This window comes from Echinops telfairi, unplaced genomic scaffold (assembly GCF_000313985.2).
Source record: "Echinops telfairi isolate 266 unplaced genomic scaffold, ASM31398v2 ScPeMD7_7468;HRSCAF=8506_0, whole genome shotgun sequence".
NCBI classification, from domain to species: Eukaryota; Metazoa; Chordata; class Mammalia; order Afrosoricida; family Tenrecidae; genus Echinops; species Echinops telfairi.
Genome location: NW_022111369.1, coordinates 56,339,950 through 56,354,253, shown reverse-complemented (window position 1 = coordinate 56,354,253; position 14,304 = coordinate 56,339,950). Strand labels below are relative to the sequence as shown.

General features: G+C 43.0%; 1 protein-coding gene across 1 annotated transcript in view; it reads left to right on the top strand.

Moving 5' to 3' along the window:
• Window positions 1–312: 312 nt before the first annotated feature.
• ATP8A1 (ATPase phospholipid transporting 8A1) overlaps window positions 313–14,304 on the top strand; it is a 222,369-nt gene continuing 208,377 nt past the window's right edge. Inside the window, exons 1-5 of the mRNA XM_030888552.2 lie at window positions 313–346; window positions 488–602; window positions 2,230–2,329; window positions 3,372–3,470; window positions 14,114–14,159. Coding sequence (XP_030744412.1) covers window positions 313–346; window positions 488–602; window positions 2,230–2,329; window positions 3,372–3,470; window positions 14,114–14,159 — 394 coding nt within the window. The remainder of the gene's footprint in view (window positions 347–487; window positions 603–2,229; window positions 2,330–3,371; window positions 3,471–14,113; window positions 14,160–14,304) is intronic.

Sequence of the window (14,304 nt, the reverse complement as noted above, 5' to 3'; positions counted from 1 at the left end):
AGCCCTTTCCTGGTGGTCTAGTTAAATCTTAATATTTACCTTTGTTTTGCTTTCTGCATCCAACCCCCACATCGGAAAAACTCAACCCGAAAAATGGCAAAAACAGAGAAAGCATTAAATATGTATGTTCAAGTTTTTTAATTCATTTCAGATGACCTCTGCCTCATTCTTTCTTGTCAAAAACCATAATGAAAACTAGCTTAAAATTTCTTTGTTACTTTTGGACATCATTTTATGTGACAAGTGGTTGTAAGTTGAACATCCTATCACTGTTTTTGAAAATGGAGTACATTTTGTGTGACAAGTTACGCCATGCCATCTTTCAAATCCTGCCGATGTGCTAGATGTGAAGATTTTCCGGTTTTATTGTAACAGAAGCAAGTGGTTGTCAATAGATGTTCAGATTCTGGACTCCTAGCTCTGAGATGCTGTGAGTGGATAACCGAGTGAAACTGTTCTTACCAAATAAAGCCTGTCCCTTCCTAAGGTTACGAGAAGACTGATGATGTGTCGGAGAAGACCTCGCTAGCTGACCAGGATGAAGTGAGGACTATATTCATCAACCAGCCCCAGCTGACAAGATTCTGCAATAATCATGTCAGGTAGGACTCTAAAGAGACTATGGGACCAGGCGTCACAACAAACAATGCAATTGGACAATCTCCCCCGTGTAGGGGAAATGGAAATGCTTGCAAAGAGCTTTCAGTTAAACTCGTGACTGCTTTGAGAGCCCATGGGTACCAGTGTACGTAGGCTGTTTCTCTCCTGCACATGAGATGCAGTAAGACTAAGAAAGCGAGGAAGACTGAAAGAATCAGCAGCCCTCCTCCACTAATTCCAATGCAGTGTCTTCACAATGGGCAACGGCCGTCTTAACCCTGTTACGAGGATGATGTTAATAGGATTTCACATTTGAGGGGAGCTCTTTACAATTCCATGGAGAACTCCTTGGGGGTAAATAGTCCTCAGATGAGTGGCTTTTAATAATTGGGGAAGGGAGCCCTGGTGACCTAGTGGCTACTAGTTGGGCCTCACCACGAGGTCAGCAGCTGGTAACCACCAGTCTCTCCTTGGGAGAAAGGTGGCCTTTCTACTCCCAGACAGAGTTGTTTTGGAAACTCACAGGAGGGCAGTTCAACCTTGCCCTTTTGGGTCGCTGTGAGTTGGCATCAGCCTGATCGCAGTGAGTTTAATTTGGAGTTTTGATAGTTGCGAGATGTGCTGTCATGCTAGAGATGGGAGGTGCGTGGGAATCCGCTCAGTGCTTCGTTGTCATTCCGGAAGCAGTGTAAAAGGATCTAGGTCCGCAATAGGCACTCTAGCACCATGCGACCCTTAGGACCAAGCGAACACCCCAGCATCAGCACAGTTTTCCCCCGGTGGCGGAGTTCCCAGATTTGAGAAATGTGAAATCAATATGTACAGCGTCACCCTCTATAGGACCACTTATTGGTGTGAGGAATAGCACACGTGTCTCCTTGAATGTTCTCTCTGATCAACAAGAGTAAGGTCTGGATGTTTCTAAAACGTAAACAGTGATCATCTTTCCCTGGCCGTTGCCGTGTCTGGGGTGTTTGGTGTAGAATCCTAGCCAAGTCGTCAAGAGTTCATAAGGAAAATTCAGGCAGAACCCCAGGGAAGGCACGTTTACCTTGTTTATAGTCTTCGGGGCTCACAAGGAGCCCTGGTGGCAGAGTGGGTTCACGGTGGGCTGCCAAAGGCAAGGTCAGCAGTTGCAGACTACAGCTCCTCTGTAGGAGAAAGACGAGACGGTCTGTGTCCACAAAGATCCACACGGCCACTTCTACTGGGTCCTCCAAGCTCACTCTGAGTCAGCATTGGATCGATGGCAGTGAGATTTTTGGTTTGGGACCTGCTCACCTGCTGGATTTTATTATTGTTTTTCGCAATCTTTTTCTATTAACATTTTATATGCTCTCTTAGCTAAAACTGTTTTCTTTGTAACCTTAAGCAGTATAGTCCAAAGAGGGCTAGAGATATTCCACAGAAAATAAAATTTGTAAGAGGAGTCCATCTTTACTATTTAATCAACTCTTTCACTATTTGTCATTTAGGCTAATGACCCTGGAGGATGATTTATCAATTTTAAAGAGAGGGTGAAACTACGCCTCCAATTTTTGACATAGTGATAATAGAACTTTGTAAATGTGGGTGTACTCAGGGTGGTGCTATTACATTTTATGCTAATTTTTGTTTAATCTTTTCCAGCACTGCAAAATACAACATTATCACATTCCTGCCACGGTTTCTCTACTCTCAGTTCAGAAGAGCCGCTAATTCATTTTTTCTCTTTATCGCGCTGCTTCAGGTAAAGTCACCTCATAGAAGCCTTAGTTCAACGACAGATGTTCAGGTCTTAGTGAAGCCCATGTGTGGCCAGGCTCTGCCAATGAGGATCCAGGACAGGGACAGAACCTGGTGGTGGTGGCTGTTTCCAGCTCCTGCCCCAAGCAGTGTCTGAATCCCACTACCATCCTGTGGCCTGCTTTAAATGGCCTATGCATGTGAGACCATTCCATTTTGGTGGTGAATAGGGATGAGACTTTTTCTTAAAATGTAATTTCTTCATTTTAGTAGTGGTGAAAGTATTCTAGACTTTGGAATGTGTCACTGATCTAAAGCATGTGCTTTCCTTCAGTTTTGTGTCCATTGCCACCAGGAACAATGCTGTACTTTATTAAAAAGTCCATCCCTGGACGTGGCAGCTCACTCTGGGCTGCTAACTGAAGGGGTGACCATTCTAATCCTCTCATTAGCACTGGGGGGGAAAGGCCTGGTCATCTGCTTGTATCCACTGTAAAAAGAATTAGAACGTTCAGCAAAGTATCAAGGGGAAAAAAAGGGTTTTATTCCACACCCCTCTGATAGAGCTACAATCAAACTGTAAGTATGTATTCCTTCTGATTTTTCTTTTCATTCTCCTATCCATGGACCATTGATTGATATTACCAAAATGGGATCATGTAATGTACTTTATAGTCTGTGTTATTTGTGTAGTAGCATTTGGATATTTTCCCATGTTATTTGCTGTTTTCTTAAAATGTCATTTTTAATGACTGTAGCATTTTACTATATGGATATACTATCATTGATTGATTCAGTCCCCTATAGGTATATATTGGTATGAACCCTATACACTACTGCTTACTATGAAGCTAATTAGCTCGTACTTCCAGCTCTTTATTCAATAATACCAAATTGCCTCACACTACCTCATTTGGCAAAAATTGATGAGGAATATTTTGAGACATTAAGACTTTATTGTTTATAAATCTGTTATAAACTTTGTAGTTTTCACCCGATTTATCTGGTTTTTTTTTTTTCTTTTTCTTCCTTCTTCCTTCAAATAGCAAATACCTGATGTGTCACCTACAGGCCGTTATACGACGCTGGTTCCTCTTTTATTTATTTTAGTGGTGGCAGCTATCAAAGAGATAATAGAAGATATTGTGAGTATTTATTTTTTGTCAAACAAATGTAACTGTTTTACATATGTTTTAAACTATTAGTTTCTTAAACCATTTAATTCTTGGTGTGCCCTAACCCCACTGCCTTCTTTTCACTGAACTCTAAGTAAACCCCAAGGCCTGTGGGGTTGCATGACATTTTCAGCTCTAGCGCCTAGCTTAGAGGGTTTCAGTAAATCTATACAGGAGCAGAGAGCCTCATCTGTTTCCCACGGAGTCGCTAGTGGGTTTGAACTGTCTACCCTCTAGTTAGCAGTCCACTGTACCTGGCTGTGCCACTAGGACTCTTTCACCAGTCTGTTTAAAAACGCTCATTCAACATACAAATATGTAAAATATTCCCCCTTTCCTGGAGTTAAGTCCTCTTGATGTCTACAAATTAATATTTTGCAGAGGGCCTGTTATGATGTTCTCTTACATTTGTAGTTTAGTAATGAAATAAGTTAATTAGAATATACTAATTGCTTCGAAGAGGAAGCGACCTTTGAACATTACTTCCAATTAAGTGGCATGACGTAAACTTCAAGTTATAAATATAAAGGCTCTTTAAAATACTTTTCCATTCTAGAAAATTCAAATGCCATCCTTTTTTACCGTGTTGTGTTCTTCTCATCTTACCGTGGCCGCTCTGTTTCCTTTCCGCTTTATGGCTTCTTCAACGAGAGTAACAGCATGCTAGCTATTTTTGCCTTTCTGTGGTAGAGGGGAGGAAAAGGAGAAGTTTCAGCTAACCTTTGTCGAGGAAGGCAGCACTTTTCTTTCTGTCTTCTTTAAATACTTCTTTACTTGTTGCCAACGGTCTGCCTCGCCTTACAAATGTCAGCTGGCCAGCTGATGAGAGCCTGAGACATTGTCAAGGAAGCTCCAATTTAAAGTTTCCCAAACATTAGTATTATTCCTGCAGAGAATTAAACTGTGATCTCCTTAAGGAGACCTAACCCATAACTTCAAATAAAGGAGTGTGCTGACCCTGTAGATCGTCTGCCCCAAAGCTTCGAAGTGTCTGAATACACACGGCAGATGTGTGTGTAGAACAACATAGTCCTCTTATTGGAAGTGATATTTGATGGCTATCATGAGCTGAGAATTTTGGAACTCCTGTCACCATGTTGCCCACATGGGCTCACCATCCTTCCTATTGTGGTTGGCTTTGACGATCCACGTTGTTGGTAGGTGCCATGGAGATGGTTCTGATCCGTAGTGATCTGGGCACAACAGAAGGAAACACTGCCTGGTCCTGTGCCCTCCTCGTGTTCCTCTGCCTGAGCCCATTGTCGCAGCCCCTGCGTCCATCTCTCCTGGAGGCTCTTCCTCTTTTTTGCTGCCCCTCCACTTTTCCAAACATAATGTTTTTCTCCAGGGACTGGTCTCTCCTGACAACATGGCCAAAGTATATAGGGTGAAGTCTCGCCTCTTGCCTCTAAGGAGCGCTGTGGACATAGGGATTGGTTTTTACTGTGGCTCTGCCTCTGCTATTTGGCCTCTTTCTGCTTTCTCTGTTTAACCTCATGCTCATTGGGCACCAGATATTTACCACATGTAGTACTGGTTAGTGTTTTCTTTGGTTATTTTATTGTGGTAAAATATATGTAACCAAACTGGCCATCTTAGCAACTCACAGGTATGCAATTGTAGTAGGGTACTGCCAACTGGGTGGCCCTACATACAGCAGACAAAACAAAACACTGCCCACTCCGGTGCCGTCCTCACAACTGTTAAGTGCGAGCCTGTTGGTGCAGCTACTGGGCTGCTGTGTTGAGCATCTTCCACTTTTTCACTGACCCTCAACTTTATCGAGCCTGATGTTCTTTCTCAGGGACTGGTCTCTTCGGATAACATGTCCAAAGTACTTGAGACCAAGTCTCGCCATCCTCCCTACTGAGGAGCGTCCTAGCTGTGCTTCATTCAAGACAGACTGGTTTGTTCTGAGGGTCCGTGGCATGTTCACCATTCTCTGCCAACACCGTGATTCAGATGCAGCCGTTTGAATTGTAGCCTTCTTGTCCAACTTTCCCTTGCATATGTGCTGCTTCAAAACAGCATGGCTTGGATCAAAGTGACATCTTACTGCTCGACACTGACAAGTGGGACAGCTAACTGTGGGGTCAGTAGTTGGAAACCCCCAGCACTGCCGCAAGAGAAAGATAAGGCTTTCTGGCCCCTTAAGGAATTGCTGCCCCCGAAACCTAACGAGTGATGCTGCTCTATCAATCAAGCTCTCTGTGAGTCTGGTTTTACCCGATGGCAGGGGGGTTATTTTGTTTGGGATCAGGTGCGCCTTTGTCCTTAAAGTGAAACCTTGGCTGTTTAACACGTTAAAACCAGATGCCTTGATGCCTTGACTCTTGCTTCCATGACCCTTGGATATGGATCCAAGTAAAATGAAATGCATGGCAACTTCAGTCTTTTTCCAGGAATCAAATTGTGAGGATTTATTTTTTTCCCACAGTTGTGCGGTTTACGAAAGAAGCTGCAGGTTACAATTCAGGTCCGTGAATGAAGTAGCAAATAGTTCTTTGATCAGAACAAGCTCTCTGCAGCAGGCACTCCCGGCCTTATGACCATTTAGCCTGTACCCTGCTTAGGCAACTTTTATAGAGTTCTTTTAACTGTGATGATCTAAACCCAAAGACAACCCACTCTGCCAGTAAGTCATGTCCTCAGGGCACAGAGCTCTAGCTCTGTGGATTGGCAAATCGTTCCCTTGATTCAGTGCCTTATGGCACCCGGCTCTACCAGCATCAGCTTTCTCCATTTGTGGCCTAGAAAGTGCACAGGTCTGGCCCTCCTAGGCCCCTGGTTCTGCCTTTCTGCTGCTGCTTCTCTGCCACTCTTTCTTGTTGTCGCTCACTCTCTCTCGTCTCACGGGTCTTTCTCTTGTACTGAGAAATTTTGACACACGGATCACCATTCCTCGCTCTTCTTTGTGGGTGGTTGTGAGGTCCTACATTTGCTCTCAGGATGGCTCATTTAAATCCCAGTGGGATGACAAAACTGACCAAGATCCACATCAGTGTTCCATATACCTATTTTCACAGTCCCAACAGTTTGGGATGTACATGGGAGAGGAGGAGGCGGAGGAAAGGGAGTGGGGATACACCAAACTCTGGACAGGGGAATGACAAGTGGTCTAAAATTGATGGTGAGGAGGGTGTAGAATTCTTGGTGGGGTTTGAGCAAGTATAATGTAGCTGAGAGGAACTACCAAGAGCCCAATGGAAGTCAAACATGATAGTGGCACAGGAGGAAAGTAAAAGGAGAGGGAGGAAAGAAGTAGGAGGCAAAAGACATTTATAGAGATATAAATATAGGTATGCATATATATAAATATAATAATATATAATGATAAGGATATAGGTCTATGTACATATATTTATAGATTAAATATTAAGGTACCAGGTGGACATTAGGCATCTACTCAAGTCTTCCCTCAACACAAGATCTCTTTGTTCTAATAACCTGGCATTCTGTGGTGCTTACCTTCCTGACATGATTGCCAAGGAAAAAATGGATGCATAAGTTAATGTGGTGAAGAAAGCTGAAGGTGCCTGGCTATTAGAAGATATAGCATATAGGGCAGCAATTGTCAACCTGTGGGTCATGACCCTTTGGGGGTCAAATGACCCTTTCACAGACATCACCCGATTCATAACAGTAGCAAAATTACAGTTATGAAGTAGTAACAAAAATAATTTTATGGTTGGGGGGGTCACCACAACATGAAGAACTGTATTAAAGGGTCGCAGCATTAGGAAGGTTGAGAACCACTGATCAAGGGTCTTAAAGGCTTGAAGTTAAATAAGCAGCCATCTAGGAGGGAAGCAAAAAGCCACATGGAAGAAGCACACCAGCCTGTGTGATCACCAGGCATTGACAGGATCAGATATCAGGCATCAGAAGACCCAAAACAGTCATATCGATGTGAACAAGGGGGGGTCAGAAACCCAAAGCTTTGGAAACCCAAAGCCCATCTGTAGATAATTATATAGTCTATAATTATTTATCCCCTCACAGAAGGGTCACAAGGAAGGAAGGAGTCAGCCATGGTGCAGTATAGCACCGATGGAACACAGTATTTCTCTAATTCTTTAATGCGCTCTCCTCCATCCCTCTACTATCATGACCCAGTTCTACCTTAAAAATCCAGCTAGACTGGAGGATGTACAATGGTACAGATAAGAGCTCTCGACACACAGAATCCAGGACAGATAAAGGCCTCAGAGCAGTAATGGGAGTAGTGATAACCATTAGGGGGAAGGTGGGGGAAGAAAGGAGGGAGTGATCACAATGATCAACATATAACACCCCACCCCTAGGGGGACAAACAACAGAATCATGGGTGAAGGGAGACAGCAGACAGTGTAAGATATGAAAATAACAATTATTTCTAATTCATCAGTGGTTCATGAGGGTGGCAGGGTGGGAGAGGGAGGGGAAAAGAGTAGCTGACACCAAGGGCTCAAATAGAAAGAAAATGCTTTGAAAATGATGATGGCAACATATGCACAAATGTGATTGATACAATTGATGCATGGATTATTATAAGAGCTGTAAGAACCCCTAATTAAATGACTTATTTTTAAAAACTGAGGTTCTTCAGAAGGCAGAAGAAGCAGGATTTTTAAAATTTTCTTACACTGAGTTGTAATCCACACTGCAGGTGGTCGTCTTTGAACTTCATCAGTAAGTGCTGCAAGTCCTCCGCTGCATGTTACCTGTTGTTAATAAGCCTTCCTTTAAGCCTGAATACCTGCTTCTTCTTCATGTAGTCCAGCTTCTCAGATTATTTGCTCAGCATTCAGATTGAATAAATATAGCAAGAGGATACAACTCTGATGCACACCTTTCCTGATTTTAAATGACACGCTATCCCCATGCTCTACTCCAGTGACTGCCCCTTGGGTTATAGGTACAGGTTCTGAATGAGCACTATTTAGAGTTCTGGAATTCCCATTCTTTGCAGTGTTACCCATAGTTTGTTCTGGTTCACACAGTAGAATGCTTTTGCATGGTCAATAAAATCCAAATCATTTTCTTCACCTTACACAGAAATTCTGTGGCCTGACTCAATAGCTTCTCAGTCTTTCCTCTGACCAACCTCTGGTTATCTCTAATCTATTTTCTGTCATTATGTATTAATTTATTCTACATATTATATACAATGGATTTTGAGATTCTTTTGTGTCCTGATTACTTCACTTTGTTTAATGTTTCAACCATGTTTTAAACATTAAACCACGTTTCAACCATGTTGTAGCATGTATTGGCATGTATCGCTGAACAAATTTAAACATTAGAGTCCCAGGTTGTAGTTCGTTAGGGTTTATACCTAGGAGTTGAATTTCTGGACCTAGCTGTAGTTCTTGTTTTAACTTTCGAGGCACCGATATGTTTTCCACAGCAGCTAAACTGTATTACATTCCTATCAGCACCAAGGATCCAGTTTTCCACATCCTCACTAGCACTTGTTGCTTATTTTCTGCCATTTTCATGAGAATCAAGCTAGTGGTGTGAAAGGAGCCCGAGGCACAGTGGGGAAATCACTGGGCTGAAAATGGGAAGGTTGGTGGTTTGAACCACTTGGCAGCCTGTGGTGGAAAGAAGAAACCATCTGCTTCTATAAAAATGGACCATAGCTTCATATTTTGATATTGTTTAATGAATGTTTCTAGGAGTTTTACAGCAGTACCTTTAGACACCCTCATGTGGTTGGCATCGTACAGCATGCAGCATTTTCAGGCTAGCTTCTTTCACTTTGCAATATGGTTTAGGTCCCTCCGTGTCTTTTCATAGCTTAATAGCTCACTTCTGTTTATCACTGAATTAAGCACTCTTGTATGGATGGACCACAGTTGATTCACTTAGTGAAAGACATCTTGGTTGCTTCCAGTTTTTGTTATGTGTGAATAAACCAATAAACATTCACATGCAGGCTTTATGTAGGCATAGATTTTCAGTCCCTTCACGGAGGTCTCCAGGAGCACAATGGCTGCATTGTTTATCAGACTGTGTTTGGTTCCTAAGACAATGGCAGAGAGTCTTCTAAATGGGCTGCACCCATTCCACTGGCAGTGACTGGGGGTTCCTGGTGCTCAGGGTACTCACCAGCATTGGTATTTGGGGTGGTTTAGTTTTTCTGGTAGGTAAACTCACTGCCTTGAGTCACTTCTGCCATACAGTGACCCTATAATAGGAGAGAGGGAACTGCTGCTATGAGTCTCTAAGACTGCAGCTCTTTGTGGAGTACAAAACCTCGCCTTTCTCCTGCGGAGCAGCTCACTGTTTAGATGTCTGCCATTCATCTGGGGGCCCACTTTGTGCAGGGAGGTGATCTGTGATTCATTCTCTAAGACCAAGACCCCTTCTTGGGGTTTAGGGATACAGGTTGATTTTTGGCGTAGTTAGAGATGCCGTGGAGAGGCTCAATGGAGGCAGCTCAATGTAATTGTCTGGAACTCTGACGAGAGTTTTCCACGGGTATGTATTTAAATATGAGTTGTAAGGGATGCCATAGGTACAGATGAGTTGAGCTAGGAAGGGACTGTACGGTGAGAAGGGGAAAAGGCTGGAGAGTCAGTCAACCCCTGACACAATTGGCAAAGGAGGAAAAGATAGAGGTGGGAAATCTGGGCAGGGATGTGCTAAGAAGTTGCCTAGGAGGGCAAAGATGAGCCCAGATGGCACAATGGTTAAGTGCCCGTCTGGTAACCAACACAGTAGGGTTGGACCTACTGATGTGCTCTAGTAGTGATTGCAGGCTACAAGACCCTGGTGGCAGGGAGGGGGTGGTGTTAGTTAAGGGTACACAAAGACACCTAACAACCACAACTGCAAAGGAGGGAGGGGCTTCCAGAAGTTGGGAGTGGTCGATAGCATACTTAGTGTCCTAAAGGATCTACTGATAGAGTACTGTCAATCAAAGCTCAGGAGCCCTGGTAGCACAGTAGGTTACCTGTTGGCTTACAACCTGCACGTTTGAAACCAGCAGTGGCTCCAGCAGGATAAAGGTGAGGCTTCTACAGCAGGGAAGGTTTACAGCCTCAGAAACCCACTGGGGCACTTCTGCTCTGTCATACAGGCTCTCTATGGAATCTACTCAATGGCAGTGTTTGTTTTTTGGCAATCAAAGACTGATATTGTCACATAACTTACTAGATCTCGACAATATTTTTCTATTTATAAAAAACAAATTCTTTAATATTGTAACTTACTACAAGGTAGTTGGACTCAGAGAATGTCTATCTTTTCTAACCCATTCAAAATTTTAGAAGGCAAAAATAATCTCTCTTAGAAAAGGAGGTTAGTTGCCAACTGAAAGGTCAGTGGTTCGAATCTCAAAACTACTCAGGTGGAGCAAGCGGTGGCAGGCTGCCGTGGTAAAGATTCAGAGTCTTGAAAGCCCTGGGGGCCGTTCTGCTTTGTTTTAGAGGCTTGCTGTGAGTCCAAATTGACAAGCCTGCAATGAGTTTTTCTGTTTTGTTTTTTAAAGAAACAAAGATCAGATCATTAATTCTTTTTGTAGTCATAAGAAGACTCTATTTTAGTGGAAGCTTCTGTTTAAACTGAACACAGTTGTCTCCTAGCAAGTAACCTAATTTATTCTCTGACAGGAAGGTTGAGGAAAGAGAGATTCTCATGTCTGAGAATTCTCTGGAAATGGAAAGTAATGTTCAGATTCTCCGTGAGTTTCACTAAGATTAAATTTCCCACTTGAAGTGCATGTTTAACGAATTGGCTTTTATTTGTGTCCTTCAGCTAGAAGTCTCACTGTTGTCTCTCACACATGTGCATGATTTTGGAAATAGTTTCCCTTTTCGTCCCCAAATATCTAAATTTATTTTTAGAACAAAATTTATTCAGAGTTACTGCCTCATTTTGTTAAGATCTTCGTTAACAAGCTAGCAAGAGTATTTTAGAGTTGCCTCAATTATAAAATGCTCTTTACTGATGATACAGATTTAGCAGAAATTTATTTATGAATACTCACCAACAGAAATATACTGTGCTTGGAGAAGCAATAGTTTGCTCTGAAATGTCTACATTATTACATTGTCATTAGCATTTTACTCCAAGAAGCTATTCTAGTGTGTTCTGTTGGATGGATATGGCAAGAATCATTTACCACAGAGGCATTGTGAATGCTTTATTTGAATTTTGTGCCATTCTGTGACCGACTGTTTGGATCCGCAGAATTCACAGTACCAGCTATTATGCTGAAGCTCGTGTGTGGCTGTGCCTCAGCGGAGTGCTAAGCCACCGCTCTGGACTTCCCTCCTGCAGAGAGAGACATTTTTATGTCCTCACTGTTATTCTGAAGCATGTTTTTTGCAAATGGAAAACTCAGGAACTCGTGTTTCTCCTTGTGTTCCATCCCACTCCATAGTCTGTTAGGTGCAGCTGCATCTGACTTTGGACTTCCTCTTACAGAACCTCTGGGCATTGTTACTGACACTCTTTCTGCCTCGTTAATGGGATCCGATGTGTTCTATCTGATGCTTACATTTAGAAGTAAGCCCTGAAGAAGGGTTAGTTCAACTGTGCAGAAGGTTGCTTCCTCTGCTACTCAAATTCTCACCTTGCCCCTGACCTTCTCTTTCTGCTTACTACTTACTCACTGCTACCAAACGTTGGCTTATGTAACTCCTCAGACTCACCCACTCAGACTTAGAATCATTGATCTGTTTACTGGGTAATTGTTTTAAGTGGTTTTGCGAGGATGGTATGGCCTGTGATTACATGGGTAAGGGTGTTGGAAAGCAGTAGGCAGAAGAGGTTGTATGCAAATAGGGCGACAGTCTTTGGTTCCAGTCATTTATAGCCATCAGCTTGTCATTAAATTAAAGGGAATCTACTCAGCTTCATTAGATGATGAATTTCATAAGAAGCTTAAAGATTTCAGTACCAATATTTAATGGTCGCCGAGTCCATTCTAACTCAGAGCAAAAACAACTCTTTGGGGCAGAGGCAGACTGCCCTCTTGGGTTTCCAAAGCCGTCAATCTTTATGGAAGCTGTCACATTTTCTTTCTCTACTGGCATTAAATGATAGTGATTATAAATAATCCTCATGGGCAATCTTCCTTTTCCAGCAATTTATTGAAGGAGAAGGATACATCAGCTTTCAGCTCCAACATTTCTAATACATTAATATTTTAAGCTTACCTAATTTGAGAGCTCTGGTGGCACGGTGGGTTGCACATTGGACCGCCACCAGCCACTCGGAGGGAGGAAGATGAGGCTTTGGCGCCTGCCAAGAGTGTGATCCCTTGGAAAGCCACAGGGGTCATTCTCCTCTGTCTGTCAGATCACTGTGATCTGGAAGTGACTTAATGGCAGTGCATTTGCTTTGGTTTTGGAATATACTAATTGTTACTTGTCGGTAAGCATTGCATAGTAACCTCAAGCTTGGTGTTTCACACCTACCAGCTGCTTCTAGAAAGTTGTAGTATTTTACTCTGACAAGCTATTTGACCTTGTTCTGGTAGATCAGTGGTTCTCAACCTGTGAGTTGCAACCCCTTTGGGGGGCTGAACAACCCTTTCACAAGTGTCGGCCAATTCATAACAGTAGCAAAATTATAATTATGAAGTAGCAACAAAAATAATTTCATAGGGGGTCACCACAACATGAGGAACTGTATTAAAGGGATGCAGCATTAGGAATATTGAGAACCACTGCTGTCGATGGATGTGGCAGGAATCATTTCCCCAATCTTTTCACTTAGAAGCCTTATGAGTTGAGATACAGCCAGTGGAAAGTGTTTGTTTTTTTATGCTAATTTAATGAGCCCTGGTGGTGTGGTGGGATAGTGCTGTGTGAGTGGGTTGTGCATTGGATTGCTAAACACAAGATTAGCAGTTCAAAATTACCAACTGCTTCTTGGAAGAAAGATGAGACTTCCTACTCTCATAATGTTACAGTCTCAGAAACTCCTAAGGCAGTTCTACTCTGTCTCACAGGGTCATTATAGGTCAGTATGTCTTGGTGGCAGTGAGTAATTACAAGGTCAGTGGTTCAAATCTACTAGTAGTTCTGAGGGAGAGTGGTGAGGAGACAAGGCTGTCTCTCCCATAAAAGATTTACATTCTCAGAAACTCCCTGGAACAGGTCTACCCCACCATTACGGGGTTGCCGTAAGTCAGAATCAGGTCGATAGCAGTGAATGCTAATGTAGGAGTTCTGCTGATGCACTGGGTAAGTGCTGGGCTGCTAACTGGAAGGTTGGCAGCTCAAAACCACCAGCAGCAGACATGGCTATCTACAGATCACAGCCTGGGAACCCCGGCAGGACAGTTCCAGTCTGCCCTCTCAGGTCCCTAGGAGACAAAATTGGCTCCAAGGCCCCAAACCTGACAGCGTGTGTGCTCAGGGCAGATGACCTGCGTTTCCAGCAGAACTGTACAAAGGTGCTTTCGATTGGGCTCTGGGTTTCAAAATTCCCAGGTGCCCTCTGATCCATCTCACCTCCACCTGCTTCTTTCTCCAATTGACAGGGACCTAACGGAAGAACACGTCACACAACAGACGTTGAAAGAACTCTCTCTTCCCGTGGGGGCGCTTTTTTGTTTAACACTCATGCACTTTGTCACGGTTTTTTAATTTGTTTGTTGTTGTTCTTTACTTTAGAAGCGACATAAAGCTGATAACGCTGTGAACAGGAAACAGACACAAGGTAAGAATTTCACATCTTACTTCTTATGTGTGCAAAGTCACAGGTATAGATAGAAGTTCTTTCAGTTAAACGCCGTTTGTTTGAGAGTACCGTGCAGTCCTCAGCCATTGCTCCACGGTACAGTCTTGCTTGGGCACAGTCCTTA